The sequence below is a fragment of the Akanthomyces muscarius genome, chromosome 5 (genome assembly GCF_028009165.1).
Source record: "Akanthomyces muscarius strain Ve6 chromosome 5, whole genome shotgun sequence".
In the NCBI taxonomy this organism is placed as follows: Eukaryota; Fungi; Ascomycota; class Sordariomycetes; order Hypocreales; family Cordycipitaceae; genus Akanthomyces; species Akanthomyces muscarius.
The window spans coordinates 671,998-695,232 of record NC_079245.1 but is presented as its reverse complement, the minus strand read 5'-3'; the positions used below and the strand labels follow the sequence as shown (position 1 = coordinate 695,232).

At 54.0% G+C, this 23,235-nt stretch overlaps 8 protein-coding genes across 8 annotated transcripts; 4 read left to right on the top strand and 4 right to left on the bottom strand.

The window, feature by feature from the left end:
- Positions 1-482: 482 nt before the first annotated feature.
- On the bottom strand, positions 483-1,831 carry LMH87_009495 (uncharacterized protein; the record flags this gene model as incomplete). The annotated part of the gene is made up of 5 exons (XM_056196498.1): positions 483-859; positions 948-1,012; positions 1,064-1,437; positions 1,512-1,582; positions 1,645-1,831. The coding sequence occupies 5 exons, from the start codon at positions 1,829-1,831 to the stop codon at positions 483-485; spliced, it is 1,074 nt and encodes a 357-aa protein (XP_056053638.1).
- Positions 1,832-3,610: 1,779 nt separating this feature from the next.
- Positions 3,611-5,306, top strand: LMH87_009494 (uncharacterized protein; the record flags this gene model as incomplete). The annotated part of the gene is made up of 3 exons (XM_056196497.1): positions 3,611-3,739; positions 3,819-4,511; positions 4,575-5,306. 3 exons carry the CDS (start codon positions 3,611-3,613, stop codon positions 5,304-5,306), a joined length of 1,554 nt encoding a protein of 517 aa, XP_056053637.1.
- Positions 5,307-5,960: 654 nt separating this feature from the next.
- LMH87_009493 (uncharacterized protein) lies at positions 5,961-7,590 on the top strand (the record flags this gene model as incomplete). The annotated part of the gene is made up of 5 exons (XM_056196496.1): positions 5,961-6,418; positions 6,474-6,787; positions 6,851-6,867; positions 6,944-7,386; positions 7,446-7,590. The coding sequence occupies 5 exons, from the start codon at positions 5,961-5,963 to the stop codon at positions 7,588-7,590; spliced, it is 1,377 nt and encodes a 458-aa protein (XP_056053636.1).
- Positions 7,591-7,933: 343 nt separating this feature from the next.
- LMH87_009492 (uncharacterized protein) lies at positions 7,934-9,911 on the bottom strand (the record flags this gene model as incomplete). Its single annotated transcript, XM_056196494.1, has 2 exons — positions 7,934-9,799; positions 9,855-9,911. 2 exons carry the CDS (start codon positions 9,909-9,911, stop codon positions 7,934-7,936), a joined length of 1,923 nt encoding a protein of 640 aa, XP_056053635.1.
- A 1,484-nt stretch (positions 9,912-11,395) lies between these two features.
- On the top strand, positions 11,396-13,063 carry LMH87_009491 (uncharacterized protein; the record flags this gene model as incomplete). The annotated part of the gene is made up of 3 exons (XM_056196493.1): positions 11,396-12,729; positions 12,922-12,953; positions 13,038-13,063. The coding sequence occupies 3 exons, from the start codon at positions 11,396-11,398 to the stop codon at positions 13,061-13,063; spliced, it is 1,392 nt and encodes a 463-aa protein (XP_056053634.1).
- A 924-nt stretch (positions 13,064-13,987) lies between these two features.
- On the top strand, positions 13,988-15,632 carry LMH87_009490 (uncharacterized protein; the record flags this gene model as incomplete). The annotated part of the gene is made up of 4 exons (XM_056196492.1): positions 13,988-14,223; positions 14,301-14,518; positions 14,637-14,861; positions 14,932-15,632. The coding sequence occupies 4 exons, from the start codon at positions 13,988-13,990 to the stop codon at positions 15,630-15,632; spliced, it is 1,380 nt and encodes a 459-aa protein (XP_056053633.1).
- Positions 15,633-15,981: 349 nt separating this feature from the next.
- LMH87_009489 (uncharacterized protein) lies at positions 15,982-18,387 on the bottom strand (the record flags this gene model as incomplete). The annotated part of the gene is made up of 3 exons (XM_056196491.1): positions 15,982-18,172; positions 18,253-18,288; positions 18,341-18,387. 3 exons carry the CDS (start codon positions 18,385-18,387, stop codon positions 15,982-15,984), a joined length of 2,274 nt encoding a protein of 757 aa, XP_056053632.1.
- Positions 18,388-19,399: 1,012 nt separating this feature from the next.
- LMH87_009488 (uncharacterized protein) lies at positions 19,400-20,907 on the bottom strand (the record flags this gene model as incomplete). Its single annotated transcript, XM_056196490.1, has 5 exons — positions 19,400-19,416; positions 19,477-19,793; positions 19,843-20,521; positions 20,584-20,719; positions 20,779-20,907. The coding sequence occupies 5 exons, from the start codon at positions 20,905-20,907 to the stop codon at positions 19,400-19,402; spliced, it is 1,278 nt and encodes a 425-aa protein (XP_056053631.1).
- Between the last annotated feature and the right edge of the window lie 2,328 nt (positions 20,908-23,235).

The following is a 23,235-nucleotide window of genomic DNA, read 5'->3' as shown; positions in this document are numbered from 1 at the left end:
CACGCATTGAGCGCGTTATCCGGCATCACACTAGCAGAGGTTAAAGAGTGTATTAACAGCATCAGCCTCCGGAGGAAGGGTATAAATGACCGTAATTTTAAAGTCATCTCGAGCGGTCAGGCGAGGCGGTAGGAACTCTGCGTTTATTGTTTTCATGGTGATTAATATGACTTCCCTTTACAATTTGATTAGCGATTAGGATGGAGATTGTAAAATTGTCATCCTAGTCCTCATTCTTTGTGGTCAGTGATAGGCTGGCTGACCAGGGGTTGCTGTGAGGTGTGACATGGTCTGATTGGACGCCACGCTTTCCATGAGGCAGGAGATCTGATATTGAAGAGCGCTCAATTGAAAAAAAAAAGCACAACTCTCTTTTCGGCTCATTGGGTGGCTTCATGAGACTGGCTGATAAATGACATTATAAGAATAGTAGTATAACAAGCATCATGGCATTCTTTGTCGATCAAGATTACACGTCTGAGCTACTTTTCCATTCGCACAGCGCCACGCCATTCATCCGCCGGTAAATGGCTGGGAGCGTTGTTGATGACAATGTCTGTCTGCACCGTAATGCCACGCTCACTGTCCGAGAGCCCATCCAAGGGTACCAGATCCTCCTCGCTCTCCGCCCTGGACGCAGCAATATCCTGCATCTTAAAATACGACTGGCTTTTTGCGGCAGACCCCGTGGCGTCGCGGTTTGCCGAGGCTCCATGTGAGAACTTGGACCCTGTGCCCTGCGAGCTGCTCTTGGTGAAACGGAAGGCGGGAAAGAGTCCGCGGATCGACGGCAGGCAGCAGCAGACCATGCCGACAGACGGCTCGATGTGTGTCCAGAGAGTCGCTTGATAAACAGTATCTGTGAAAAGGACAGGTAAGCGAGTGCCCGACAGGGTGAAGCTTTGCAGATGGCCGGAACTGGTGGTGCATCTGGTCGGTCCACCTACAAGTTGTGTCGTCGGCGTCAATGTAGAAAAGAACGACGATACGGAAAATACTCGCAAAGCAAACACTAGATTCAAGGTTAGCACAGATCACTGCTTCGAGGCCCGGTCCAACTCACAAGCCTCCGAGCGCAAAAACGCCAGCCAGGGCGAACCTATCGGCCCACGACCTGTTCAGCCGCAGGATAATCGGCAGCGGCAGCGCCAGGAGAACGAAATCCATGATGACGTTGAAGATTTGGTTGACAATGAAGAACTGGTTTCCGTCTATGCACTGTGCCTTGATACTCTTGTCCCAGTAGCCCGCCAGCGGGCGGCACTGCAGGGCACAGACCAAAAAGATGGCGGCGCCCCAAAGGCCGATAATCCACATGATGGCGGTTGATACCCGTTGGAATGTCCGTGTGGTAAAGAGGCGTCGGTAGAAGCACACAATCGACAGTCTGAGCGCGGGGCAGAGAATAAAGTACGTGAACTGATTGGAGAGAAAGATCTAGTACATTGCCAGTCAGTACGATCTCGGTGATGGCTGATCTGCATCGGGCAGTCAGGGCCGCCATGCCGTACCTTGCCGAAATTCAACTTCGTCGCAGTGTCGAGATCCCAGATATGGCTGCCATTGCCACCAATCGTGCACCCTGAGAATAAACTTGTTAGCAGTCCGCACGAACACTCGACGGAATGTACGCGCCACACTCACAAAGAGCCAACTCTACCATCATGCCCCATAGACAGACGAGAGCAACAACGCAGAGGTAGTCGTCCGAGCCCAGCTTCATGCGCAGCTTCTTGCGCGCCAGAAGGCGCATCACCACCGCCAAGGTAGCCAGAAACACCAGCACCGAGACGATGACAATCATGTGCACACCCCGACTAGTGAGAGCCATTTTTGCGAACCAGCCTCGGGGGTGGATAATCTGCCTGGATCGAAAAGCACGGGGGAAAGGGGGAAGGGGGGGATTTTTTCGCAGGCAATCTTTTATTTGCAAAAAGGACAATAGATCATGAATCAAGCAGCGTGACGCTCTACCCGATTTCTAGGAACTCATTCGCCACGCAATCGGGGATTTGACGTGAACCGGGACTTTCTCCTCACAGTTCTGGGTCCACCCCTTAGGTGTCTCGCATGAAGAATTTTTGACCTTGATCTGCTCTAATCTTGCTTCTTTTTCCCTCGGTTGGCCCCCACTACTCGCCGGTTTTCCCTTGTGTGTTTAGTCGAGCCAGTCGATTCAGGCTGTGAGAAAAAACGGCGCCCGAGTTTCCGGAATACCTAAATGTCTTATTACAGACTGGGCCGACTTTCCCCAACTAAGCAAGGCTTCGACACCATAAAGTGGGCGACCCATGCTCTCGGAGACGCTTTTTGACTGGTTCATCTTGACGTCTTCCGCAGCCGCCCCTTCCTGACTGGTCGAGCATGCGTCGTGAGCTGCAGAACCTGAGTCTTGTTCGTCAGTTGTGGCGTCGATTCACGCTGTGTTTTTCCTCTCTCGGTCGTGGGGCCTCTTAATCCCCACCTCTTGAAAAATATACCACCTGAGCGGCCGATACGACCTCGAGCTGGCAAAGCGCCTAGTGGGGGACAAAAAACACCGCCGGTCGAGGTCATCTAACACCAGTCATTCAAGGCCATCTACAAGTAAACAAAGTACTTTAAAAATATCACGACATTGTTTTACATTCTAATTATCATAACATGAATTCTCACTATCCAAAGATAAAGCTTAGCTAGAGTGGTGATGGCTGGCAGCTCCTGTGGCCCGTCATTGACCGGGCGGTGTTTTTTCGTCCCCTCTCGGAGCGCCTGCCGGGAACCCCTGGAGCAGCGTGCTTTGCCATTAAAATCGTTGATTCGACGGCGCGCACACCGTAGCCCTTGTCAAATCTCGTTACCCACATGGCGAAACATTTTTGGCACCCTGGCTGCCGCAGATGACCCCCTGCTCTCATGTGGGAGGCCTTTGTACCGAGTTTTCTCTTCAGGCGGCGTAGCATCTCCGAGAAGCAGGACTTTATAATTGTCCGAAAAGTGGATTTTACCCGCAGGAACCGGCAAACTATCACGTTGAAGAGTTTCGTCAACCTTGTACCTTGTAGCGGGTAACACCCAAGATGGCTATAGCTCCGCCGTTGCGCCAGTTGAACAAACCATGCCCTCACGCCATAGGAGACGCTTGTCTTGTGCGCCAACGTAGGTATTCGGTTGCGCAAGCCTTTTCACAGTTTCTCTACCCAGCGCTATTCTATGCATGAATGTAGCACGTGCCCTTCGGAAATCGCAGGCTCACCTTGTGTTCCGACAGATCTTAGCCTCGCAGGCTGTGACGCTTATCGGGCACTCAGCTACACTAACGCCCCCCCCCGTCTCTCCTCGGCTGTAATCTATTTTGCAATATATGTTGAAAAGATAGAACGGTTCTGGACCCTTTTTACTTTGGACCCCGCTGCCGTGCATAACGGCATTCTTGTGCTAATTTGGTGCCGTTGCTGTAGAAAGCAGTTCGCCCCCGTGGCCCTGCAGAAAAACGACACTAGCAAAATAAATTCACTGAGATGTTTCCAAAATCAAGTCCAACCGTGTTACATTCCTTCTTTGCTCTTTAGCGCACACCAAAAGAACATTCGCTTCAATTCTTTTGGCATCTTCTCATTGGGCTCCTATCATGTCGTCGCAACCATCCGAAGATGGCTCGCAGGAGAAGCGCGGCGCTGCGCCTACCGTCGCCGAGAAGACGGATGGCAAGGATTTTGTCCTCATCCCGCAGCCCAGCGACGACCCCGAGGATCCCTTGGTAAGACAGTACCTCACATTTAGAAAACCCTGCCGGCGTTGTCGCTTGGACGAACAGTGACTGACCAGAAATGTGATAGAACTGGCCGCTGCGGAAGAAGCTCATCATCTTTGCCTGCGTCTGCCTGGCTGGCTTCGCGGGCCAAATGTCCCCCAACTCCAACCAGCTGACCTTTATCCTGCAAATACCCACCTACCACAAGACGCAGGCCGACCTGCTCAACACCGTCGCCGCCGCCCTGGCGGGCTGGATGGCCGGCCCGTTCATATTCACACCTCTCGCTGGTCTTGTTGGACGCAGCTCCGTCATCCTATGGAGTCTCGTCGCTACCTTTGCCTGCCAGATCTGGGCCGCCAAGATGACGGGCCCGGATGACTTTGTCCCATTTACCATCTCGCGTGTGATTTGCGGCCTGTTTGGCGTCATCCCGGCCATCATGGGCACCGGCTTCATCATGGACATGTTCTTCCTCCACCAGCGCGGCAAGGCCTTTGCCATCTTCGAGGTCCTCATCATTTTCGCTGTCGTGGGCGGCGGAACGTTGGGTGGCTTCATCGCCGAGTCGAAGCCGTGGGAGTACGTGTTTTGGTGGACGCTGGGCCCCGTCGGCGCCGCCATTGTCGCCGTCTTCTGCTTCGTCGAGGACACCACCTTTAACCGCGACCCCGAGGCCGTGAACCGTGCTCCTCTGCCGAGCAGCTGGTTTGCGAACCGCGCCGCGACTTTCTTCCCTGGCAACAAGACGCAGCCTGATGGTCGTCTGGCTGAGATGGTACGTCTTATTCCGTCCAACTATCCTGTGACGAGTCGGAAGCTAACTGCTGCATTCATCTAGAAACGCCGTGCGATTGTCCCTCTCCAAATCACCGTGACCCCAATTACCATCCTTGTCGGTGTATACGTCTTTGTGGCTCTTGGACTCCCCATCATGCAGGCGTCTACGCTGGCCATCTACGTGAGCCCTCCCGTCGAGGCTGGCGGATACGGCTTCTCGCCGCTCCAACTCGCCTTCTTCACGATGACGGCATGGGTGGGCATCATTGGTGCCCAGGCCTACGGATACATGTTCAACGACAAGATCCCGTTGCTGGTGGCCCGCCGCCGCCGCGGCGAGTGGCATCCCGAGTATCGTCTCGCCAACACCGTCCTCCCCGGCGTCCTTTTGCCCATCGGACTGGCTATTTACGGAGCGGGCCTGCACTTCCACCTGCACTTTATGGTTCTCGCAGTGGCTTCGTTCCTCATTTGGTTCGCCGCCCTTCTCATTCTGCCCATCTGCTACAACTACATCATTGAGTGCTTCCTGCGCACTCCCGTCGAGGCTTCGGTAGCGCTCAACTCCTACCGCATCGCCTTTGGCTTGATGTCGGTGTTTATTGTCACGCAGTGGCAGTCGGCGGTCGGTGTCGGCTGGATGTGGGGGATGGGAGCACTGTTTATCCTGTTTGTTGATCTCCTCATGGTTGGGGTGATCCTGAAGGGACATGGTGTGCGAAACCTCACCAAGTACGTGAGCAAGAGCATTGCCAGTACGGAAGATGGAGAAAAGGTCATCAGTGACGAGTGATAAGACAGCGAATTATCCGCCAATACCCTCAATTTTTGTCTTACTAGATACCTGTACAACACCTAATAATTGCATGTAAAAATTGTGAGACTAGAGAAAATCATGAATACCACAGTAATCTGTACATGGTCGAGATTACAGCTACATATCAGTGGAATAACGTCGTGCCCGCCGTAGAGTCTCAGTTAGTTACCCACTAGAAACTTTAGTCTACTAGTAGGAACGAGCTTGGCACTGAAACTAATGTTAGCGCCGGGCGACTGGGGGGAGCGCGGCGTGGCCAGCCATCTCCTTCCCACAGCGGTTGTCGTCCGGGGTTGGCATGTTACAGAATGACTTCCACCAGTGGACATGTGCTTGGAAAGAGAGGTCGTCGCCTGCCTTTGCTGAATGTGTTGAATCTTCTCCATGCCTACCTAGCTAGACACACACGAACTGATCCAGTTCTGCAGCTGGAAGTTGGGCTTCTCGAAGCACCTGTGGAGCAGCGGGACAAAAGTCGGCGTACTGCGCTGATTAGTACAGCACCCCTGGACTATGCGTCCGATGTGGCAGCTTTTAAACTGGAGGGTCCGCTGTCTTTAAATTGCGTGTCTCACAAGCTTTACTCAAGTATCGACCATTACTGGCAGTCACTCGAGAAAACGACGAAAAATGGCCGCATCTACGCAAACCGTTGTCCCGTTGCTCATTGCCGGCCAGGAGGAAGCTGGCGCCGCGACTTTTGACGTTGTCAGCCCTTATACGGGCGAGACTTGCTGGAAGGCCGCCGATGCAACTGAGGAGGATGCTGTGAGGGCGGTAGACGCCGCGGCGGCGGCCCTCCCTGCCTGGTCGCAGATGAAGCCCACGGCGAGGCGTGATGTCCTGCTTAAAGCTGCTGACATTTTGGAAAGCCGCCTAGAGGAGAATGCCTCCTACATGCGCACGGAGATGGGCGCAGATGTGGCAGCGTCGCAATATTTTGTGGTGCCACTAAGCATTCGGATGCTTCGCGATATTGCTGGCCGCATTACCTCTATCTGTGGTAGCGTCCCAGTCGTTGAGGAGGATGGCCAGAGCGCCATTGTCTTTAAAGAGCCTATTGGTGTTGTTCTCGGAATTGTTCCCTGGTATGCTGCATAATCTACTGTATAAAAATGATTTATAAAAGTGCTGATAGAAAAGGAATGCGCCATATGTCTTTGGCATCCGATCCGCCGCCTGCGCACTTGCTGCTGGTAATACTACTATCCTTAAGCCCTCTGAGCTCTCACCCCGCTGTTATTGGGCCATTGGAAAGGCACTCCAGGATGCTGGGCTCCCGGAAGGATGCCTGAATATTGTGTCCTGCTCAGCCAAGGCTGCTCCTGCAGTGGTGAACGCTATGATTGAGCACCCCGCCGTTCGCAAGATCAACTTTACAGGCAGCACCGCTGTTGGCCGTAAGATTGCTGAGGCGTGTGGTAGAAATCTTAAGCCGTGCCTTATGGAGCTAGGAGGTAAGAACAGCGCCATCGTCTGCGAAGACGCAGACCTGGATCTGGCCGCAAATAACATTATAGCGGGATCATTCTTGAATGTAGGTGATTTCGGATTTCACTAGTTTAGGGGGAGACAAGGTTTGGGATGACATGGAATGCTAATCGGAATAATAGTCTGGCCAGATCTGCATGTCTACTGACAGAATTATCGTGCACGCTTCTGTTGCAGAAAAGTTTGGCGAAGCACTCAAAAAGGCAGCGGCTCAATCCAGCAACGGCGCTTCCGAAAGGCCAACTCTAGTATCTGCTGCATCAAAGGCCCGTGTCCAGAACATCGTCTCCAATGCTCTTTCAGCAGGCGCCAATCTTCTCATTGGATCAGCGGACCAGGTCAACGACAAGGGTGTTCGAATCACCCCTGTTATTCTCGGCAAGGTGGACAAGAACATGGCCGTGTGGAATGAAGAAGCTTTTGCGCCCGTGGCCGCCTGCATGACTGTCGAGACTGATGACCAGGCCGTTGCACTTGCAAACCAAGGAGGATATGGATTGTCGGCCGCTGTCTTTACAGAGAACTTGCGAAAGGGTCTTGCCCTCGCCAAGAGAATTGAGTCCGGGTAAGTTAAGAAATGGCAGCAGCGAAAGTTGCCAGGGCAGCATTCTAATCATGTAGCAGTGCCGTACACATCAACAGCATGACCATTCATGACGAGCCTGTCCTGCCCCATGGCGGTGTCAAGGACAGCGGATGGGGCAGATTCAACGCCAACATGGGACTGGACGAGTTTCTTGTTACCAAGACCGTCACATGGAAGGATTGATAGCTGCGAAATAGAGATGCCTCTGCAAATTGGAATATAAGCAACCATTATGGAGGTGCCGCGTGGTAAAAGACGTCTTCGTAGACAACAATGTTCGTTTTACAGACGCTTAGATGCCTCTTATTTATGTCCTAGAAAAGAGACGCCTGGTCCTTCATACAAGTATCGAACAGCACGAGTAATAACAATTGAAGAAAAAAGGAATCAACTCTCTGTCACGAGGTTCGATTGAGAGCTTATAGCTGAAGATACCAAGCCAACCCGGAAAGTACCCGGAAAGTTCGTTATCCCGCGTACTAGGCCACGAGCTGTCGAGGGACAACCACATAGCCGGGTGCAGGCTTCACAGCTCAAGCTCGTGGGAAAGGAGCGCCCTTAGCTCCGGGTCCCAACCTTCTGCTTGCAGAAACTCTCGAGCTGTCCGGCCGTCCTCTGCCTTTACCGAAGCGTCTGCGCCACAGTCCAAGATCAGCTTCGCCGCTGCCATTGAGTTTGAAAGCGCTGCATAATGCAAGACGGATTCTCCTCTTGAATTTGTTGCCGCCACCTCTGCCCCAGCATCAATGAGCAGCTGCATCGCTTCGAGCCATCCTCCCAGTGCCGCCAAATGCAAGACCGTGTCACCGTCCTTGGTAGGAACGGAGAGGTCGGCTCCGGCATCCAAAAACTCTTGGCTTATGGCTTTGAACTGCTCACCCGCCCCGCTGACGCGCCACAATGGCGCATCAGGAAGAAGAGTGTTCCTTTCCTGCTTTATGCCGGACCCGAGGGCAATGTGGAAAGGTGTCTCGCCGTCTGAATTCGTGGCCGATACATCAGCTCCATGGCTAATCAGTCGTCGGATGGCAGCAGCGGTTTTATAGGTCGTCTCAAAATCTACGGGGACAGCCTCATTGCAGTGCATGTTCATCAGAAGCCCAGCTTCCAGGAGCAGGGAACTGATGCCCATGGACCAACGCATAGAGGCTAGATGGAGAGCTGTACTATCGTCGACTGATCGTGCATTAACGTCAGCTGCCGCTTCCAGAAGTACGCGAGCCACTGCATCGGATCCTGCGAGCGTGGCATAATGCAATGGGGTCTCCCCGTTCGCATTCGCGGCCGAAACCTCGGCCCCTGCGGTGAGGAGCAGGCGCGTAACCGGCACAGAGCCGCTCATTGCAGCCTTGTGCAAAGCGGTGTCGTGCGCGATAGTAACACTGGACAAATTCGCACCGGCATCTAGAGACCATTGGGTCAATGATTCTGAGCCTGCCGCGGCAGCAAGGTGCAGTATTGTTTCGCCCTGCTTGTTTGCTTCCGAGACGACGAACCCCTCCTCGAAAAACAGCGGTGCAAAGGTCGCCCATCCGCGGGATGCAGCATCAAGCAAGATTTTACTTGCGTCTCTCAAGCCAGAAATTCTGATCCCCGTTTTGAGGAGCAACAACGCCACGTCTTCCGACCTAGCCAGGTGCATTGGTGATTCCCATGCATCGTTGATTGCCATTGGATCTGCTCCCGCGTCCAGAAGCACCTGTACACCCCCTGCGGTGCCCCAGGCGGCTCCACGATGGAGCGCTGTCTCGCCCCCAGGTGAAATGTCGGACACCTGTGCTCCAGAGTGGAGGAGTGGTAGCAAGAAGTCGCCCTCGCCCTCGGCTGCTCTTACAAGTAGCGGACCCCCTCCCGGGGTGTAGTCCACTTTGCCACTCTCGAGGAACATGTGAAATATGCGAACTGATTCGCTAGCAATGGAACAATAAACTGGTGTTTCAAGGTTGTTATCCAAAGCGTTAATATCAGCGCCCGCGTCGACCAGAAGACGCGCGATGTCGTCCAGACCTCTGGAAGCCGCCCCGTGCAATGCAGTTTGTCCATAAGCGTTTGCTGCTGAGACGTTAGCTCCGGCATCAATAAGAAGCCTTGCAGCGCTTTGGTGCAGGAAATGGATTGCGACGTGCAGAGGCGTTTCCAAGTCAAAATTAATGGCCGACATGTTGGCCCCGGCAGTCAGCAGCAGCTGCATGGTTGGAAGCGAGCCACTGGCAGCCGCGGCATGAAGAGCCGTCACACCATCGGCGGTGGCAATTTTGACGTCGGCGCCGGATTCGATCAGCAGCTTCACGGTTTTGTCACGGCCTTGGGAAGCGGCAGTGTGAAGGGATGTCCATCCACGAGGGCCGTCAATCCCAGACACGTCCGTCTCGCTTTTGACCAACGTAGCGACCTGCTCCACATCACCATCAGCCCTATGCAGAGGAAGCGACACCATGCTCGGATACATTTTGCCGACAATTCGTTCGCCTGTTGCCAAAGCAAGGCTTATAGTCGGAGACCATTCGCAGTATAGTGCTGCAAAGAGACAAGCAGCAGCGGAGATGACAATCAGGGACAAAGCCCCTCGACGAGGAGGCATCAGGGCCTTGCGGACTGGCGTAAAACAAGACTGGGTGGAGTGGTGTCTGCAAACCAGGATGGTTCCAATGTAGACCTTGCTGCTGACTTGGGCGGTGATGCTCAAGTACCGTCTGTCATGCCTGAGTTAGGGCCACTAGCACTTGCTCCGACGCGGGCCGGATACATCGCCAGAGGAACCCGACGATAGCTGACATGATGATCCGACCACTGGTAGGTTTAGCCAAAGTTCAACCGACGCCCGCCGCGAGGGTTAGGGTCAGTAACTATTGTTTAGGATCCATAGGGGTTCGGGTTAGAATGAGGCTCGAGTTAGCCTTGTACTTATTTATAGGGCTATCAGTAGTTAGATATCGACTAAAGTAATAATAATTGGGTTATCAGGTTAGCTATGGCCAGGCTATATCCATCCACCGCGTACACAGCACCAATCGCACACTTGTAGACCTGGGCTAGCTTTACGACCGCTAGCGGATACGACTAAACCGTCTTCCACACGGCGAGCATGCAAGTCCTGTACCTCCCATTCTTTTACTGGGTAAGTCGTGAGCGTCTTGTTTGTTGAGCTGCTATTGACTGTCTTTCTTTGGGAAAGAGCTTTTGAAAAGCTGGCCGTGGTGGCAAGGCCAATACGAGGGCCTAGTCATTTGTCCACTGCGAGGCCAGCCCGGCCGCAACAGCTGCTGCATCGGATATTTGAAGCGACACACTAATAAGCAACGTTTACTCTCGAGAGATTCGATGGCTTGTATTTTTCCCCGCGGGGGCGGATTTTTTCCCCGGCCCGCGCGCGGCCTTTTAGCCCGACGGGTATTGACGACTCGCAGCCTCGCTGGAGCAGGGTGCGAAAAGATGGCTTGCAAACACCACAAGCAGGCGGCTGTCAACATCCACTTTCTTCTCTCTCGGGCAATAGTTTACAAGCCAGGCCGTGGATGCTGCGTGACGATGAAGACTACTTGTCTGCTATTTCATGTCTGGTCCGGCACGTAAAGGACTGATTGCGGCAATGCTCTGAGGCCTGAGGACAGAAGAAATTACTTTTGACTTGTTGCAGTATGTCGGTAATGAATACGTTGGAATGACGCATGGCATTATTTGTAATGGACCTTTTTAGATGAATTTCTATATTGAGTTCCCAACAAAGTTGCACAATATGAAAGTAACAAGCACAAAAAGTAACTGTCATGGAGGCTCCGGTGTTTATCTCAACACGGCTTTGGTGACGACGTCCGCACGCAATAGACGGCTCACTGCCCACTGTCGATGCAACGGCGCAGGACTGCGGCATCGAGCAACGTCTGCATTTGTAAATATAAAAACGTTGATAAATCCGCCAAAATAATAAGTTGTTTCGTAGCTTCCTCAAGCTCAACTATTACTTGCAAGACACGTTTACGTCGATAGCATGATGCAGCTGGGACACGTCGTGGCCCGAGTCGCGCTGCTCACAGCATTGCCCTACACACTCGCGCTTCCCAAGCTATGGCAGCCGACAACTACAATTACGTCGGTAGAAACCGATCCGCCAGCCGTCGTCACATACAACACCAACGCGACCCACGGTCCGTTCACTGGGTCGGCAACCACGACGGGCGCTCTGTCGACTTCGGTGCTGGCGTCTGCGATCCCAGCGCTCCCGCCCCCCGCGGACGCATACTCGTACCCTGCCGACGGTAAGCTACACAAGCCCGAGCCCGCGCCGTTCACACCCAGCGGCGGCGTCGGCACCAACGGGTCGGCGCCCGTCTACCGCGTGCAGAGCGACTTTGACTATCAGTCTCTTGCGCTGGCGCTGTACCAGGAGTGGATCGAGCTGGATCTCTTCCTCTGGGGCCTGGCCACCTTTACCGACGAGGAGTTTGACGATTACGGCATCAACGCCGAGGACCGCTACCTGCTCAAATACATGGCGGAGCAGGAAGTCGGGCACGCCACCGTCATCACGCACATGCTCGGCCCGCAGGCGCCCACGCAGTGCTCCTACAGCTACCCCGTCTCCAACGTCCGCGAGTTCATCGACTTTAGCCAGAAGCTGACGCGGTGGGGCGAGGCCGGCGTGTACGGCTTCCTGCCGCACCTCAACTCTGGTCCCGCGGCGCAGCTGCTGCTGCAGAGCATCACGGTGGAGGCACGGCAGCAGCTCATCTTTCGGCAGTTTGGCGGCATGTTCCCGATGCCCGAGTGGCACACGGTCGGCATCCCGCAGAGCTGGGCGTGGACGCTGCTGGCGCCGTACATAGCGAGCTGCGCAGCGGACCAGACGCGGCTCGTGTGGCAGAACTTCCCGGCCCTGCGCATCCTCAACCAGCCCAATGCGGCGCGCATCAACGGGTCCGACGCGTGGAACGAGACGACGGGCGGCAGCAGCAACACGCTGACGACGGGGGAGATTTCCGCGCCGGACATGTGCATCAACGCGACCCTCGCGACGGAGAACTGCAACCCGGCGGTGAGCCAGAACCGCAGCCGGCCGCTGTCGTATCCCGGACGGCAGGTGTTTCTGGCGTGGGATGCGCCGGGGCAGCTCGTCGGGCCCAACAACAGCTACGTGACGACGACGAGCGCGCCGCAGCCTAGATTTGCGGCGTGGGTGTCGCAGCTCAACGTCACGTACTCGCCGCTGCTGAACGTGAGCGTCGAGGGGCGGAGCGCGTACACGGTGCAGCCCAACGTGTCGACGTGGGCGGGCGACCCGGCCTTCAACGGGACCATGTTCCTGGCGCTGACAGACGTGGACTGGTACGTGACGCCGTACAACCTGACGATGCTGAACCCGCACGTTGCGGCGCTGGGGGTGTATCAAGCGGGTTAGCGAGGGGAGTAGATTAGGCAGGCCTGGACTAGTATGAACGCTCAGATTAGTATAACTTCGAATGAGTAATGTTGCATATTTCTGATGTATTTCTTGGACAAAAGTCTTGTTTGCAGCAGGTTTCGTGATGTTGTCGTCGGTGGTGAAACAGGTAAGTTACCTAGCAGGGTGCAGAGAAGTGGATTGGCTGGACAATTGGCGTTTCCCCCACACTGAAGCTCACTAATAAGTACAGATACGCCGGGCGGATGGGCAATTTAGCAGCGGTAGCGGCAGCGCCATAGGACACACTGGCCACTGGCCACTGGCCACTGGCACTTCATCGGCCATCGCTGCACCGAAATCGCGGGCGGATGGGCGCGAAGGAATAGCCAACTAATGGAAAATGACTGAAGGCGCCAGGCAAATTTGGAAGGTCAGACGAAACGCGTCATCCCGTTTTCTACCCGGTAACCAAGGTACCGCTTGTTCCATTGCGATGCTGTCGGGATGCTGTATCCACACCGAAAATCAAGAGTCGGAATCCAGTCCCAGCACATCGATTTGTATTCATCCGTTGGTGAAAAAATCGGGCAGGCCTCAACTATCGCGCAATTTCCCGTCGGGACAAGTCTCTGGCCCAGCTGCCCAGCTTGCCAGCCTCACTGTCATGATGCGGGGCATCCCCAGACTTGCTTGGCTCCGATCAACATGGGGGGGTCGGTCGGGGTGCGCCTCGAAATGATATTGGACGAGTGACGATGGGGCAAATCAAATGAATGGAGACCTTTTCCCTGCCGACAGAGAAACCCCCCCCTTCCCCCCGCGTTGGCGTGGCTGCAGAAGCATTCTTGTGGCTTGCAGAGAAAGATGCAAGGAGGGGCCCTGTTTGCCTGTCAGGCCAGCGTCACATTGCATGGCTCCCCGGCTGCATGTCTAGCCCTTTTCACGGGTTACATGCCTGTCTTCTCCCGAGTCCAGTCTGCCTGCCCTTGCTCGTGTGGTGTTAGTTCTGCGGCTCCACTGTCTACCTAGCTCAAGACTGCCGAAGCTTGTCATCTTTATATAACTCCACCTTCCCTCCCCCAAACATCTCAACGGGTTCTAGGATGCCTGCCCAACTCTCCGTCATCCTCTCCTACAGGGCCATCAACAATCACCAATTTAATTTAGACGGCACGCGGTTTTACCGTGCTCACCGCAAACATGGTCGCTGTCAAGGACTACATCCGTGGCCGCTCCATCAGGGCCGACGTCGCCAGCCGCACAAAGGCCTCGGAGCTGACGCTGCGCCAGTCCCTCTTCCCGCTCATCATCGTCACCGCGCTCTTCTTCCTCTGGGGCTTTAGTTACGGCCTCCTCGACACGCTCAATGCGCACTTTCAGCGCGTCTTGCACTTTACCCCCTCGCGGTCCTCTGGTCTGCAGGCGGCGTACTTCGGGTTCGTCAAATCTCCAAACCACACACTGCTGCCCGTGCGTTAAACTCAAATCTGACATTTTGCTTGCGATACAATAGAGCTTACCCGCTGGCTTCCATTGGCCACGCCGCCTGGATCCTCCGCCACTACGGATACCGCGCCGTCTTCATCTGGGGGCTCTGCCTCTACGGCATCGGCGCCCTCTGCACCATTGCCGCCCTCAAGGCCAAGTCATTTGGCGGCTTCTGCGCCTGCATCTTCATCATTGGCAACGGACTCGGCTCGCTCGAGACGGCCGCCAATCCCTACATTACAGGTGAGCAGAAGAATAAAAAGAAGCTAAATTCAACTCGGCAAAAAAAAAAAAAAAAAAAAAAAAAAAAAAGAAAAAAAGCACGCCTCTTGCCATGGTAGCTAACCATGTCAATGTCTAGTATGCGGCCCTCCACGATACGCGGAGCTGCGCATCAACCTCTCCCAAGCCTTCAACGGCATCGGCACCGTCGTCGCCCCCGTTCTTGCCTCGAAAGTCTTTTTCGCATTTAGCGACGAGCGAGCCCAAGCCAACGTTCAATGGGTCTACCTCGCCATTGCCGTCTTTGTCTTTTTCCTCGCCGCCGTCTTTTTCTTTGCCGATATTCCCGAAGTGACCGATGCTGGTGCGTTGCCCAATTCTCAAAATCTTGCATCATATACCACCGCGCGTATGACTGACTAAACCCCCCGCAGACATGGAGTTTCAAGCCGAGGAAACGACGACAGAAGCCTCCGAAAAGCCCTTTTGGAAGCAGTACAAGCTCTTCCACGCCGCCTTTGCCCAATTCTGCTACACGGGTGCCCAGGTCGCCATTGCCGGCTACTTCATCAACTACGCCATGGACACGCGCCCAGGCACCTCGCGTAGCCTCGGCTCCAACCTTCTCGCCGGCGCGCAGGCCGCCTTTGCCCTCGGCCGCTTCGCCGGCGCCGCCATCATGAAGTACGTGCGCCCGCGGTACGTCTTTGGCGTTTTCCTCACCTGCTGCATCATCTTCATCATACCCGCCATCACCGGCCGCGGCAACACGGGCATCGCCATGCTCTACGTCGTGCTCTTCTTCGAGAGCGTCTGCTTCCCGACCATTGTCGCGCTGGGAATGAGGGGCCTCGGCCGCCACACGAAGCGCGGCAGCGGGTACATTGTCGCCGGCGTCGTGGGCGGCGCGTGCGTGCCCCCGCTGACGGGCAAGGTCATTGACCTGCACGGCTCGGGCACCGCCATGGTCGTGCCCCTGGCGTTCTTCGTCGCGGCGTGGTCGTATGCGCTGTGCGTTAATGTCGCGCCGCCGTATAAGCGCGTGATTGACTCGTTCAACGAGACAAAGGTCGGCATCGAGCCGACCGTGGAGCACGAGGAGAGGCGGGTCGAATCCAAAGACGGATCGATCTAATTATGCTAGTCCAACTCGTCGTTTATGTTTCAAGGGATACCAAGCTACTTTTTTTCTTTTTTGCTTTTGACTGTGCACATTTGGGATATTTTTGCGACGCGGCTTTGGATTTTTGTCATCTCTGCCAGATGTTAGTTCATGTACATGTCATTTCTTTTCTTCCCAACATTGGAAAGTAATGGTGGCAGATGAAGCGTATATATTATTATATATTCTCTTTCACATTTCTCTTCACGTATATTTCATTCCCCATAAAACTGGCTCAGATCCGTAAAAACGCCATGATGCAAACAAACACCACACACATATAAAATCCACACCCCTGTATTTCTTTTTTTCAACCACCACCCTACGCACCGTTGCGTCGTCGACCGCCCTGCGTGCTGCGGCTCACATGCCCCTGCAGGACCTTTTTCGTCTCGACCAGGCTCCTCTTGTGCTTGCTGCGCGCCTTGCCCAGCGTCATCAAAAAGTTCTTCTTGCGCTCCTTTTCCCGGTTCGACGTCGACTTGCCCGCCGCCTGCAGCTTGGCCTTGCGCATCGCCTGCGTGCTCTTGTGCTCCTCGCGGTCCGGCTTGCCCTCGCGCGCCAGCGCCACGCGCTCCTCCTTGGTCAGCTTGCGCAGGCGCGCGGGCGCCTCGATGTTCTCCGCCGTCAGGCCCTCGTCCATGTGCCGGTCGTCGTGCCCGCCGTTGCTCTGCTTCTTGTTGGCGCGGGTGCCGCCCAGCGCGCGCTGGACCGAGGCTGCGGTGCGCAGCTCCTGCAGCTTCGCGAGATCGGCCGGCGTGAGCACCGTCGTGGTCGCGAGCTTCATCATGTCGGCAATTTCGGCCTCGTGCTCGGCGGCGGCCGCCTCTTGAGCCTCGGTGTCCTCCTTTTCGTCGTCGCCCTCGGCGCCGTCTTCGGCAGCGGCAGCCTTGCTGGTTCGCGGGCGCTTCTTCTCCTTGGGCGGCGCGTCTTCGGCCTCTGACTCGCTGCTCACCGCGATCCAGTCGCCCGACTCGCTGCTGTCGTCGGACGCCACCTCCCACTCCTCGTCCTTGGCCGCCTGCTCGTCTTCGTCGTCGGATTCAGCATCCGACGGCAGGCCCCTCTCGGCGAGGCGCCTCCTGCGCTGCTCCTGCTTCCACTTGGTGAGCAGGTCGAGGCCCTCAATCTCGCCGGGCGCCTCCTCGCCAAACATGTGCTGCTTCTGGACGCCGCTGCGCAGGCCCATGGTGGCGCTCTTGCCCCGGTCGCGCTTCCGGAGGAGCTCCGCGCCGACCTCGCGGTACAGCGAAAGCAGGCCCTTGGCCGCCATCATGGTGCCCTTGTCTTTGCTCTTCTTGTACTGCACGAGGTCCTGCAGTAGCGTGTCCGTCATGGCGAGCGGCTGGCGCGCGCACACCTCGCGGATCGCGTTGAGGCCGGCCGCCGCGACCTCGGCCGCCGACGCCTCCGAGATAAACTCGTTGGCAATCTTCTGGATGAGCGGCTCGAGCGCGTCCGGCGGGACGAGGTTGTGCGTGCCCTGCGCGAGCGAGGCGAGGAACGACGTGACGTTTTGCTGGCGCGGGGTGAGGTACTTGATGAACCACGAGTACAGAGGGACGACGGTGAGCTTGTGCAGACCGACGAGACGCGTCACCAGCTGTAGGACGAGCAGTTTCGAGTCGAGGGACAGCTTGGTCTTTGTGTTTTGCAGATGCTTGGAGAAGAGCTGCTCGGCAAAACCCTGGGCATCGTGCAGCAGGTGCAGCGCGGAGAAATTGAGGGGATGAGGGGCGTTTTTCTTGCGTTCTTGGCGCTTGATCTTGTCCACGGCCTTGGAGTAGGTCTTTTTTTGCTTCTTGGTCTTCTTGTTGATGGTGACCTGGTGCTTGACCTTGGCGAGGTCGACCTCCTCGTCGCTGCTCTCGTCCTCGAGCTCCTCGCGCTCCTTGTCGCCGCCGAGGAAGAAGCGCACAGCGCCGATGACGACCTTTTCGTTGTCCGAGAGACAGGCCTCCTTCATGACGTCGACGGGCTTGGACTCGGTCCAGATCTGACGCTTCCACATCTCGCGGGTGATTTTGATGGCCCAGATGGCGCGCGGGGAGGCGCGGTCCGCCGTCACCAGGTTGTAGAGGACGGTCTGGATGGTGCGGTTGAGCGGGTGGTTGATGGACCGCGTGTTGGAGTTGCGCAGGTCGCTGAGGATCTTGGTGAAGAGCAGCGCGCGGAGCGACTTGGAGGGCGAGGAGACGAGGATTGGGAAGAGGGCCTGGAGGACCGTGGCCGAGTCGACGACGTCCTTGCGGCGCAGGAGCAGCAGGCTGCCGACAATCTTCTCGCGCAGCTCCGGGTGCAAGATGGCGTGGTGCTGTGTCAGGATGGCCTCGAGGTCGCCGGGGAAGCGGCCCATGACGTCCGGGTAGCAGTCGGCAATGTGTGCCATGAGGTCGACCATGTTGTGGAAGGATTCGATCGAGTCGGCCGAGGCGGTGGTTGGGGAGGCGAGGAAGATGTCGCGCTGGGACTCGTACTGCTCCCACTGCTTTAAGAATTCATCCTTGTACGATCTGGCGAGGGAAGTGTTAGCAGGTATTTTCCGAGAATCTTTTTTTTCCGGCGAGGGCCGAAGAGGCTGGGGTGGACGTACTTGGGATCACGACGGATCTTGTATTGCAGACTCGCACTGGGAGAGATTAGTACAAAGGGGACTGTATGAGGAAGAACGTCAGACGAACAAGTCGGCATCGATTTTCTCGAGCGCGGCAACCTTTCTTTTCACCATCTTGGCTGTTTTTGGTGGTGATTGAACGGTTTGACGGCGGTCGCTACAATGGCGGGCAACTTTTTTTTCTGGTCGCTGAAAATTTGGGGTCCTGATAAGATAAGGCGGGCCGCGACCACGCTAAGCGTGCACCATCCGGAGCGCTTGACTAACAAAGCCTCGTTTAAAGTAAATTTTTATATAATAATTAAACCATAAAATTGTGAAACAATGAAATCAACTCTTTTCGTGGACTTGATGTCTGAATAGTCAAAATAAAAATTGCAAGGCTGGTTTTACTAATTTTTCTGGGCAAGTAAAAAAAGGACAAACGCTAATGAGTACACAAAATAGCCATCAAGCATACTGACTGGCCTGGCGCTAATAGTCTCGGCATAGGCTACTCTAGTTTAAGAGTAACTATCAAATCTCGATACAACATTCCAAGGGTTGGTGGGTGGCCCGCCATTTCATAGAGAAGACGTGGTCTACATGGGCTGAGGCCAGGCGTACGGCAAAGTATAGTGCTTGGCAGAGGAATGAAAAAAAGAAAAAAAAAAGAGACGTCTGTAAAGAGGACATCTCTCCAAGATGGCCAAAGTAGCACTGAAGGTGCTCACCCTAACAAAGTTCTTGAGGTATGCCGTCCAGAGACCGAACAACGAGATGTGCGTCGAGGAGGATGGCCTCAATGAACACGATTGGTTACATTTTCAACGAGCTGATTCATACACTTAATTCAGCCAGATGCAACTTGACGACAGGCGACAGTACGGATTGAGCGACTATGGGAACTACCAACCCAGCTTTGCTATATTGATAGTCAGATTGAGATTCAACGTATGACATAAATTTGGAATGAGCGATGAGTATTGAACTAAAAGTTTGTTAAATTATGCAATAGTTATCATGTATATATCCACTAATTGCTTGGTAACGTCGTGGGCACCCGACATCTCTAGCTCTCGGGCCGTAGGTCCTGTTCAATGTTGCGGCACAATAAAAGCCCGTGCAATTCCAACAGCCACATTCATCATACTGATGCAGAGTCTGCAATTTCATGAGTATTTTCCATACAAGTAGATCAGTCAATATACAAGGGTTGCGAACCTGTACGGGAAGAATTGAGTTCTGTCGTGGACTCGAGTTCGGAGAGTTGATAGCCCTTCTTGCCTGTGATAGACGATGGCCCGCTTCGTCGATCCGAAGACCGTACGTAGGAGTTGCTGTGCTTCGTTCCAGTGCTGAAGACATGCGGGAATAAGCGCAGCAAGATCAGACGGAAGGTAGGTAGGCACGTGCAAATTATACCGACGTTGACTTCGATTGTACACCAAAACGCGACGATTAATTGGTCCCAAGTTGGATTGCTCGAGTCAGCAAAGTGGACCAGTGACTGCATGCGTAGGATAGCGGCGACTGTCACACTAGGAAGTTGTTAGCTTGCGCCGTGAACAGCTTCGCTGGAGTACGTACAAAAGTCCGGTCAAAAACATAAAAGCAGCCCCAAGTTTCTTCTTCCAGTGAAGCTTAAGCTTTCGAATTTGGCTGAGAGGGATTCCGAGCATCCAGATATCAGTGGCAATATTGAGGGCGGCATTACACCATGCAAAAGCGTTGATATCTAGGCAGTGTCCCGTGGAGTGCCCGTCGTATTGCGTCCAGAAGTATTGAACAGGTGCACACTGGAATATAATAACAAAGGTCGATGCTATACCAAGAAGGAGGATAACGAGAGCAGTACCCCAGATCAGGCGTCGGATGAACTTGTCGGGGAAGATGTTGAGGTAGAACAGCAGTAGACTCAGCTTTGCTAGCGTTATCTCAAGAAAGAAGTGATTTTCTATAATGTAGAAGAAAAACACAAACGTCTTGAGCTCATTTGGCGATAAAGTCCAGATATCTTTACCTAGGCCATGAGCAGCCAATCCTTCCACATTGATCGTCGTGCAGGATATATGCATCAACAAGGCGCCGATGATAAGTATATCGTCTAATGTGAGTGTTTCGGAGGCACTGAAGAAGCGTTTGAAGATGAGGCGCGCAAGTGTAATAATGGTCGTGATGATGCCAAGCGTGATAGCCATTACGCGGTATGGCGAAGACACGTCTCTCACCGGAGCGTCGCATGCCGTCAGTGTAATGTTTTTGGTTGCTATAGTGCGGAACTGTTAGATCTCAAAATCTATACAAGCGAAGGGTGGAAAGGCAACGTACAAAGTGCTTCAGGAAGAGAGCATGACGCTAGAACACACTGGCCAGCGTCTGCTGCTATTATTTCATTGCTGCATATACACTGCGCGTCTGTTGGCGAACAGGTCGAGTTGGCGATGGCCGATGCGAAACATGGCAGCTAGTAGAAACATTAGCCGAGTAACTTCCAGCTGGTCTATGCAGGCCGATGGTACTGACAGCGCAAGGAGGGAGCTTTGCTGCAACACTTGCTGGCGATTCTAGACTAGCTCGTGATTCCAGTCCATTGGCAAAGCAGTGTGCCGGCCATAATGTCACGAAGAACAAAATCTCGAATTTGAGTTGCATGTCGACGGCGCTGTGGTTGGCTCAGATGCGCAACAAAGGCTACCGTGATGAGGGCTGGTGTGTCAATGTCCCGAGACCTCTTACGGATTCGTCCGCAACAAATAGCAACCGGATGGATGATGTTGACTAGGAAGCTCGACATCGGATGCATCCATTGATCTTATATAACTATGCAAAATGATAATTTCCAATTGATCGACGTGAATTAGGCCGTCTTTTCCAGAATCCATCTGGCTTAGCCAGGGGTACAGCAATCCATAATGGCGTTCTATTTGCCGGGAAAGGGGGCTACCATAATGTTAGACTTCTGCGACTCACTTGACAGTGTGAAAGTATTGCAAACAAGTTGAGACCTTTCGCTCTGCGGCGCTGATGGCGATCATCCGTGCGGCCCTCAACCGCCTATGGTTGGTCAGGTTTCTACGCCATGAACGCGGCTGACAATTTTTCTCTCTCCATGTCTCGCGACGAGCACTACGAAGTCCGGGGTGCTGGCAGACCACCACGTTTGACAAGAGTCAGACCCCTCCACCGACGAAGTCAACTGCGACATGCAGGGCCGCCGATATTAGTGGCCATGTGGCCTACTGCGTGCAGTGTCTGTGCTCTGATAATTCTGTTTAACAAGTTCTTCGTTCTGCCAATCCATTGAAATTGGCCCTATGTCGGCTTGGCCAGCCTCCGGGCCACATTAGCTAGTGTTTGGCCCCCCGCATGCTGATCTACGTCGCACGGACACACCGTTGCACTTTGCTGAAAATTGCGCGAAAGAGGTCGCCTGGGTCGAGGCAGGCCTGAACCACAACGGCAAATTTTGTCCTAGGGCGTAGCATAAGCTCCGCACGAACTTCTGCCCTGGTCCCATCTCTCTTTTCCTGCTCTCCACAGCCAAACTCAGTAAAAATATAGATCGGTTATACTGTTGGAATAATCCCCTGCGTCGCGCGTTGGATGCCTTGCTGCTTTCCCGCTCGTAGTTGTATCAAAGCACTCGGTCAGTGAAACAAGAAGTCTGTAGCTGGCGAATGGGCCAATATTCTGAATATTGCACCGAGCGCACGGCCTGTTATCCCGACAGGCAGGAGCGAAAAAGGGAGACTTACCGTTCCAGGCACACTTACATATATGGAGGAGATCTTCGCTACTCGGACCAGCTTCTGTAATCGATACAGTTACTTTCCGAGAGCTGTACATACGACGTTAGAGGCAAACAACTGCCGTGTTTTCAGCGATGTCATAACGTTTTCGAGAAAAATTATCGATTGCTGAAACAGGAGAGCCAAGCACGCTTCTTCCCCTCTATTTCGAACTGACAGTGCTACATCATGATTTCATCTCGCTGCTGCTAACCGGCTCACCATAATCTCGCATCTCCACAAAATAAAAATGTTATAGCGGGAAACAACATGTGTAAATAGCTTACGTAGATACGGAGTCAACGTCTGTAGGCTCTTGTAGCCGGCGGCCTCACTTAGGGTCCTTTGGCCAAAAGAACGTAAAAGCGCCCGTATTTGTAAGGCCCGGCCACAAGCCAGCTTCTCCCTGCTAGTCTACTAGATTTTTTCACAACATGCCTCGAGACCCCCATGCGGCGGCGCAGCAGGTAAGGCTGTTGCTTTTTGCAATGTTTAAGCCCGCTCGTTCTATAGATTTTGTAGTCTTCAGAATGCCTTGACTAAAAGTACGTCGTTGCCAGCACGGCTGAAGCTTTAGTAAAGGAGTAATCATGAGCGACGTGGGAAACATATCTATATTGTTTACGACTGAAGTAGATGGACTCTACCGAGTACGCATAGCATGGGGCTTCAAGTTTGAGTTTTTAAGTGTATATGTAGAATGTATAGAGGGTAGCCGAATAGTGCTGTTGCTGGAATCTGCTGGAGCGGCAAACGCCTTGCTGGATCCCCAGTGACTGTAGGGACTGAGAGGGTACGTAGCACTACTGATAAGATTCTCTTTCATGGTTATAGGGGGTGGCAAACGCGGTATTTTGCTAGCCTGACATGCATTTTGTCATAATGATTCTCATGAATCGCCCAAATTTGACCGATGCCCATTCGCAAGCAGTACCAACTTCAGACTAGTGTCCTCTTTTAGTCCTCCAGTCTTGAACGCATGACAGTTTGCCCGCACTAACAAACCTCAGCCCGATGTTGCGACTCTAACTATTAGAGTCGATCGAGAGTCCACGGATGCCAGACGTCCACTTCGTAGAAGAGAGTTGGCCAGGTTTTAGCTGACTCTGTCCGCATACCGTCTCCGAAGCACTACCCGAGCCTTACGCAGTGGCAAGTTGAATCTGTTTCGTTCTAAAAGTTTATTGGTGTG